Source organism: Peromyscus maniculatus, chromosome 16 (genome assembly GCF_049852395.1).
Source record: "Peromyscus maniculatus bairdii isolate BWxNUB_F1_BW_parent chromosome 16, HU_Pman_BW_mat_3.1, whole genome shotgun sequence".
Taxonomy (NCBI): Eukaryota; Metazoa; Chordata; class Mammalia; order Rodentia; family Cricetidae; genus Peromyscus; species Peromyscus maniculatus.
In genome coordinates, this window is record NC_134867.1 from 55,400,753 (window position 1) to 55,409,092 (window position 8,340).

The following is an 8,340-nucleotide window of genomic DNA, read 5'->3' on the forward strand; positions in this document are numbered from 1 at the left end:
TCCCATTTTCTGAGAATAGAAAATGACCCGAGGAGCAGTCTCTTGGGAATAGCAGTTGGGAGTTCCTTTTCTGTACATGTGACCTTTACAGTATAGTACTCCTTAGGCAATGAAGTTGAGATGCTAAACAGACTTGGTACCATTTGAGGTTCAGGAAAGAGATAAAGCCATGCTAGAGAGAAGTTTGGGGCTTTTTGTCGCTATGATGAATAAAAGATATTTGTGTTAAGATTCGATAACAGAGTTTAGAGAATTTGATGCTCTTTGAAAGCTTCTGTTGTGTGCTTCTTAGAGGCAGCCTGGTGGTCGAGCAGGCGCTAATGAGTCTGAAGCCTGAGCCTCGATGCTTAGCTGAGTTCTCATTAATTCATTTAAATATAAGAGAGACCTTACACTCTGCAGGTAAATTACCTATTGACTCATACTGTCTGCTTTAACCCTAAGAAGATTGACTCAAAAAGTGTAGAAAAAGAGAAACTTAAATGTAATGACATTTATTACTTTCCTTTTAAAAAAAATGTAGTTTGCCTTTATGCCAAAATGTAATAATCACTTCAGGTGGATAAATTGGCTAACAGACATTTTTCTACCCATAAAAGATTCCAGTAGCTCCAGCGGTTCCTGCAGTTAGTCTAGTTCCACCAGCGTTTCCTGTGTCGATGCCGGTCCCACCTCCTGGATTCAGCCCAATCCCTCCTCCTCCTTTTCTTCGAGCAAGTTTTAACCCTTCACAACCACCTCCTGGTAAGGAATTTATGTCTTATTGCTTGAACTCTGTTTAGAATATCGTTGTTGTTCTTTTTGGGCTCCCAGTGCCATAAAGCAGTGGTTCTCAGACTTGAACATACAACAGAACTAGCTTTGTGGGTCTATTCTCCAGACTTTGATCCATTGGGTCACATCTTTCGGCAGCTTTTATTTTTACTCACTATTTTCTAATTTAATTTAACAGTAACTCTAACTTTAAAAACTGCAAAGAAGCAGATTTATAATTTGGTCATGTGGTCTGTAGGATCATAAAAATGTCTTTATAGTTTAAGATTTTTATTCAAGAACTTTAAACATATCATCTAAAGCTAACAAAATATTTCAACCTACTGGTAAAGAGCATAATGTGTCAAGGAAATAAAATAGCTGACAGATGTATAGCTTAATTTACATATTGTGACCAGTGGCTTGAGATAGGTTTAGCACTTTTCCTGTGGTCAGCATTCCAACATAAACCACTTGATTCTGTAGTTAATGACACCGATCTGCAGTGCAGAGCCTTTCACCAGACTTGAATGAGTGAGTAAATAAATAGAACCTTATGATCAGGATAACTGCTTTATCTGGCTTATAGGAATCAAGTAAAGTGTATATAGAAGTCATTTTCAGTGTAGAATATTGCACAGATCCATCAGCATGCTAATGGAGGCCATTTCAAGGCTGTGAAAATTTGCTGTTCTAGTGGAGCACTATAGGAGCACTGAGGTCCCATGTAGCAGGCTTTCTTTTGTGCCACCAACCAGCTTCCCAGTAAAGCCACAGGCACTTATTATTAGTTATGACTGCTCGGCCTTATCTTATGCTTGTCCCCTAGTTCTTTTAACTTAACCTGTTTCTCTTCATCTACATTTTACCTGAGGGCTTTTTACCTTTCTTTCATTCTGTATGTCCTACTTTCCTGCTGCTTCTATGTGTGGCTGACGGGTAGCTGCCTGCCTGGCTGTCCCTGAGCATCTCTCTCTCTCTTTGTCCCTAGCTTTCCTTTCCCTGGAGCCTAAATTTTTCTTCCTACTTATTCCCCCTCCCCGCCAGCCCACCTATTTCTCTCCTGCCTAGCTATTGGCCATTCAGCTTTTTATTAGACCAGTCAGGTGCCTTAGGCAAAGCAACACATCTTTACATCATTAAACAAATGCAGCATAAACAAATATAACACACCTTTACATAGTTGAAGTAATATTTTGCCACATAAACAAATTAATACATCTTTACATAGTTAAGTAATGTTCTACAACATTCCCATTTCTCAGGAGGTTGAAGCAGAATGACTTAGCCCACAGGTTCCACACCAGCTGGGTAGCAGAGTGAGGACCCCACAGTAAAACAATAAGAAAATGTGGAAGTTCATTTATAAATCTTGAGCCCTTTGATTTAAACAAGTCATTTTCTTTGTGCTGTTTTATTTTGGTCTTTTTTCTCCCATGTAGGTTTTATGCCACCTCCGGTTCCCCCACCTGTTGTACCTCCCCCTGCAATTCCTCCAGTAGTACCAACATGTGAGTTACTGATTTACAAAGTCTGTTTTATCCTAGGGAGTCTTAGTGTATTTGTGCTCATTCCTGTGAAATACTAGTTTTCCGACAAATGCATGCTAGAGAATTTTGAAAATGAACAGTATCTTAGAAGTTCTTACTCATGTTTGCTCGGTTGTCCAAAAATGTCTTCCTGGTCTACGCCCTTCGTCCAGACTTACATCCTCCCATCGTGGGGGTTGTGTTCTGTTGTGTTGGTTGTAAATGTCTCGTCTAGAGCCATCCTGTCCTGCCCGGGTCTCCCTTCCGTTTCCTAGCTCTTCCTGACTTCCAAGCTGCTCCTCTCTAGATAAAAGATTCCTGTAAGGTGGAAATTAGCGCCAAAGACTTGCTTAGACTATGGATCACCTTTTTTCTCATAAGAAGACAAGCAAAATGTCTTAGACTTGTGTTATATCATCCTAGTGTCTTTTTGTTCATTTTGAACAAAACAAACAATCCTTTTGATAGCAGTTTTGAGAATTAGGGCAAAGTCAAGCAGAGAGTACAGAAGTGACTTGTGTCCCCGTCCCTGCTCGTGCCCAACTTGTCTTATCATCTCCCGAATGAGACCTAGTTAGGGTAGATGAATTTATATTTTCATTATTATTCAAATGCATAATCATATTAGTTTTGTTTACACTTCATGTTTTCTTACATACTTAACAATGTTAAGATTGATGAGGGTATTCGGGTATTGGAATTTAGCTGTTGAAAATGTTTACCTGTTCAGTTTTAATATGTTTTTAATTTGTTGATTTTTATTGGTTAAATCTGTCATTAATTGAAAATTGTCTTTCTAAATAGTAATTTCTGTGTTAGGATTTTTTTTTTAATACAAAGAAAACTCTTAGCAGCTGCTGGTCATTAGTTCCCTTGAGGTGTAGTGCCCAGGAGAGGCAGGGTGGGTGTCAGACCTTCCCCTCGCTGCCAGCAGGCACAGTGAGGAGTGGGGGACTGGGGAGGGGAAGGAAGGCTTCTGTGGCTCCTCTCCTTCGAAACCCCCTGCCCTTCATTTCTTCAGTTTGTAATCGGTGTTTTCACGGGTTAGCAGATTCCTTCCCGTCAGTTGTAGTCTCTGGTCTTTTGATGGTCAAATGGCGTATTTGACTTGGTGTTTGTTGCTTCTCTGTGTCTTGGAGTTAGCTGCCTTAGCTTCTGAGAGTCTCACGATTCCCAGCCTGATTGTACCCAGCTCATACGGTATCTTCCACTGCAGTCTGAACCGGACACTTGTCCTAGTGCAGGATGACATTTACAGACCACAGTCTAGTAAGATTATGTTTGCTCGAGGATTTTGTTGAGTGGAAACATTTTCAGTGGACAACACTAGGAAATAGAGAAATTATCAATGTGCACTATCAAACAGCTTCAAGTAGAAGTGTACAGACAGCACATTTGACTTCGCTCTGTTTTTATACTTCTGTTATCATGCTGAAATGATAACATGCATACTTACCTCTTCCCTTGCAGTGTAAACCTGCAGCTTCATAGATGCTGGAAATAGTGAAAGGGATGGTGCTGCCATCCAGACTTCCTGAAGAAACTAGATTCTCCACTCCTCTCTTTGCCTTCAGAGTGCTGTGTACTTAACTAAAGCCATACTAATCTAAGGGATTACAAAAATGAACATTTGTGGACATTTAATTATCTTTTAATTTTCTATTTCCTTTTTCCTGTTACTAAACACAGGGCTTCTGAAGAAACATACAGTAATTTTGAGCAATCTTGCTTTAAAAATTAGATTCCAAAAGTCCTTTCATGAGAGTACATATAATAGAGATGTTTGTTAATTTCTTAAAATCTAAATCCATTACCCTTACATTTAAAATGTTTTCCTCATTATTTAGGTAGCTTTCAAATCTCTCTGAAAATTACAATGTTCAGAAGTTATTTTTTAATTCACCACTCAAAGAGGCTTGTGCTATAGTCTGTCTTTCAATAACTATGGTTTCCAAACCTGGGATTGATTACTAGTGCATGCAATTCTGCTGTTCTTCCTGTCTCACTTAATTCCCATAATTCCTGTTCATGATCATAGGTAGTTTTGTCCCAGTGTTCCATCTCTATAGTATACTGACAGTTTGTTCAAGCAATTCTTGAGGTGAATATGGGGAGAGGGGGCACCTTTGCTTCATGTGTCCAAGTAGGACTCAACAGTTTTCCATATGACATACCCTGAACTGGAACTTCTAAGACTGTTATATCTTGTGCTTCTGCCTTTTATATGTAGGTGGCACACACATGTGAAGCATTGTTACCAACTGTTTTGGTTCAGCATGTTTACAGCATTACATTTTCAGTTAACCTTCCCTAATCTTGTTTGATGAAGGTACTGAATATAAAGGGATCTTTCCGCGCCCCCCCCCCCCCCCACACACACATTGTAATTTGAAGATTGGCTAGACTTTCATTCTGATATTTACTTGTCTGTTCCTGCTAATAATTTCTGGGTATTTAGTGTTCACTTAGCTGACATTCTTAGAAAATTAGTTTTTTTTTTTTTTTTTTTTTTTGGTATTACTAGAATCACCAGTGACTCTTCCTGTACCAGACCCTTTGGTAAAAATATTTCTTAAAATTATTTCCTCTATTCTAAAAGAATGAAGCATTGTAAATAGAATTGAGCCTCTTTGTTATGACTAGTCATTTTGAGCATTGATTATTATAACATGCTTAGTAATACTGAGATGCCACTAAGTAAATCACTCAAGCTGCCAGAAAACTTAGCTCACAAATTGTCTGAAATCAATTTTTGTCCTGTTTAAACAGCTTTAGTGCAACCACCATTGTCCATGACCCCAGAAACTGTGAAAGATGTTGGATTTGGTAGCCTTGTTTTACCAGGTGGTTCTGTTGCCAGCGGTCTTGCTCCTTCAACTCTATCAGCTGGAAATGTTTTTAATCCTCCCAATAAAGCAGAGCCTGAAGAAAAAGTACCTCACCTTACAGAACACCAGATTCCTTCTGGTGAAAACACCAGACCAGGTAAAAACAAAACCAGTGACTAAAAACCCTAGACATGAAATCCATCTCGTACGAAAATGGAAAGTGGTACTGCGGTTATTCCACACGTGTTCTCTCCATGCTCTGCAGTGTCGCTTAACAAGACGTGACATTACTCAAGGGTTGGAGACGTAGCTCAGTGCTAGGTGCTTGCCTTACTTTAGTGCCCAGTGTTGTGAAGACCATTACAAAAGATGTTCTGTTCAGAATAACACTGGTTTGTAGACCTTTTCACTAAGACCCAGCACTCCCCCTTTGCTGCTGCTGCTGCTCTTGGGCACTGTCGTCAGAAGACAAGGGTCAGCAACTCTTGGGCGAATACCAGATACTGTACCAGATTAATATCTAGTTAAAAATGGTGTTTGAAAGCATTAAGTAATTTTTAATGGTCCCATTATTTGGTATCTTAATCACATGCAAACACACTTGACATTTTTGTTTGAAAACATTGGTGCAGAGTATTTTATTTAAACGTGAATTTTACTCTGTGTACTATTCATAATCTTAGGTCTGATGTTCATGCTGTATCTGGTAAAGTATGATTCTTTGAGGGGAGGTAGCTGAAGTTCACTAGTGGAAATTATAGCATTAATAATTTATTTCCTTTTTATAACAGTAACTTACTTTAGATGATTTCTTCTCTTTCTGTTTTAGTGATTGCAAATGATATTCCAAGTAGTGCTGCAATGTTAGCACAGCCGCCTGGCCCCGCAAACACCTCTGGGATCCTGTGTGTGCAGAGACCAAATGTGTCAAGTAATTCTGAAATGCTGGGGGTTCGGCCAGCTAATGTTTCCAGTAATGCTGCGATTATTGGAGCCCAGCCACCAAATATTCTAAATAACTCTGGAATTTTGGGCATACAGCCACCAAATGTGTCGAGTGGCTCTGGACTTCTTGGGGTACTGCCTCCAAACTTGCCTAACAACTCTGGACTTGTAGGACTACAGCCACCAAATGTTACAAATCCTGCTGGACTTTTGGGAACACAGCCACCAATTGGACCTCAAAACTTACCTCCCTTAACTATCCCAGCTCAAAGGATGCCTGCATTGCCAATGTTAGACATCCGTCCAGGACTGATACCACAGGCTCCTGGACCAAGATTCCCTTTACTACAGCCTGGAATCCCCCCCCAGCGGGGGATGCCTCCCCCATCGGTACTTGATGCAGCTCTTCACCCGCCTCCCCGTGGACCTTTTCCTCCTGGAGATCTGTTTAGTCAGCCAGAAAGACCTTTTCTGGCTCCTGGAAGACCAAGTATAGACAATGTTCCCAACCCAGATAAACGAATACCACTTGGGAATGACAGTATTCAGCAGGAAGGGGATAGAGATTACCGGTTTCCTCCTGTAGAAACAAGGGAGGGCATGAATAGACCTCCCCCGGTGGATGTTAGGGATGTGGTTGGGCGACCTATAGATCCCCGAGAAGGCCCTGGAAGGCCTCCATTAGATGGTAGGGATCATTTTGGAAGACCTCCTGTGGACATCAGAGAGAATCTTGTGAGGCCAGGTCTAGATCATCTTGGTCGAAGAGACCACTTTGGATTTCCCCCAGAGAAGCCTTGGGGGCATAGAGATTTTGATGAGAGAGAGCATCGAGTTCTGCCTGTCTTTGGTGGTCCAAAAGGCTTACATGAAGAAAGAGGTAGATTTCGGGCTGGAAGTTACCGATTTGATCCTAGAAGTGGTCCTTGGAACAGAGGATTTGCGCAAGAAGTTCACAGAGATTTTGATGACCGCAGAAGACCCTGGGAGAGGCAAAGGGATAGGGATGACAGAGATTTTGATTTCTGCAGAGAAATTAATGGAAATCGTCTTGGACGAGATAGAATTCAAAACACTTGGGTCCCCCCTCCTCACGCTCGGGTGTTTGATTATTTCGAAGGGGCCACTTCTCAACGAAAAGGTGATAATGTGCCTCAAGTTAACGGTGAAACTACAGAGAGGCATGCTCAGCCACCGCCTTTACCAGTCCAGAAGGACCCTGAACTCTATGACAAACTGGCGTCTTCAGGTGACGTAGACAAGGAGGAGAGCGGCACAGTTGCTGGTGTAGAAAGTGAAGCAGTGGTGGTAGAGAGCACAGAGACTGAGGGGACATAACCATCGCTCAGTAGGTAAAAGAAACCTTTTGTACAGTTGTCATCTCTGTAAGAGGGTAGTGGCTGACTGCACCAGAGGTGTTCCCGTTGTTTATCTGCCAGAACTAAGTTAATCTGATGTTCATGTTCACCTTTCTCTTAAAATGATTGTACAACTGACTTGTAGAGACATTGTTCTTAATATGAACATGGTAGGTAAACATTTTTTTATTTTTCTGATAAAGTATAAATGTTGCCCCAGATTCTTTTAACGTCAAGGAGATGCTAACAGCTGGTCGGAGACTTCCTATGGAAGAGAGGGTTTTAGACACTGTCATTGGCTTGGCTATGGTAATGACATCATTGCAGAACAGCAAGGTGTGGCACATCTTCTTCCTATCTCTAGGCTGCTGCAGGATTTTAAGGTAACAAAGCTGTGACATTTTATGCAAGGACTGGCTCTAGATTCTTGAGGAGCATAATACAGAGATTTTAAAAAGCGATTTTGTGAAAATCTCCACTATGGTCTCTGTTCCTCCAAAGTAAGTGTGTGTGATTTGTTCCTCATACTGCAGTGAGTTAAAAAAAAAAAAAAAGAAAAAAGAAAAGAAAAAGCAAACAACATAAACATTAAAATACGTTTCAATGTTGGGTGAATTTTGTTTTTAGATGCCAATAAAACTTACTTGTTTGATAACAGTGTTCTAGGAATTGTATTTTTTTAACCTACAAATTCTTAAAACTGAATTGTTAGTAGCATGCACTTAGCTGTGGAAGTTCCCATTACACTTTAACAACAATGAAGAGTTATGTGGTAGTAAAAACCTGTATACTTTTATATAAAAACCATGCAGTCTGATTAATATGTACGCAGTACCCATGTATATTTATTGTATAAGCCATGTAGTTTTTCTTTCTCTGTATGTCTGTCTCTATGCTTATACAGAGAAAAGGTAGAATGATTTTTTA

General features: G+C 40.4%; 1 protein-coding gene across 3 annotated transcripts in view; it reads left to right on the forward strand.

Annotated features, from left to right (window-relative positions):
* Positions 1–8,068, forward strand: part of Scaf8 (SR-related CTD associated factor 8) — an 82,971-nt gene extending 74,903 nt beyond the window's left edge. For 2 of the 3 annotated variants that reach the window (XM_076552844.1, XM_042262352.2), the window contains 4 exons: positions 600–744; positions 2,196–2,264; positions 5,052–5,267; positions 5,940–8,068. In XM_076552844.1, the coding sequence (XP_076408959.1) occupies positions 600–744; positions 2,196–2,264; positions 5,052–5,267; positions 5,940–7,393 (1,884 nt within the window). In that variant the 3' untranslated portion in view covers positions 7,394–8,068. The remainder of the gene's footprint in view (positions 1–599; positions 745–2,195; positions 2,265–5,051; positions 5,268–5,939) is intronic. The other variant, XM_076552845.1, reaches the window with a different exon arrangement.
* Positions 8,069–8,340: the final 272 nt, after the last annotated feature.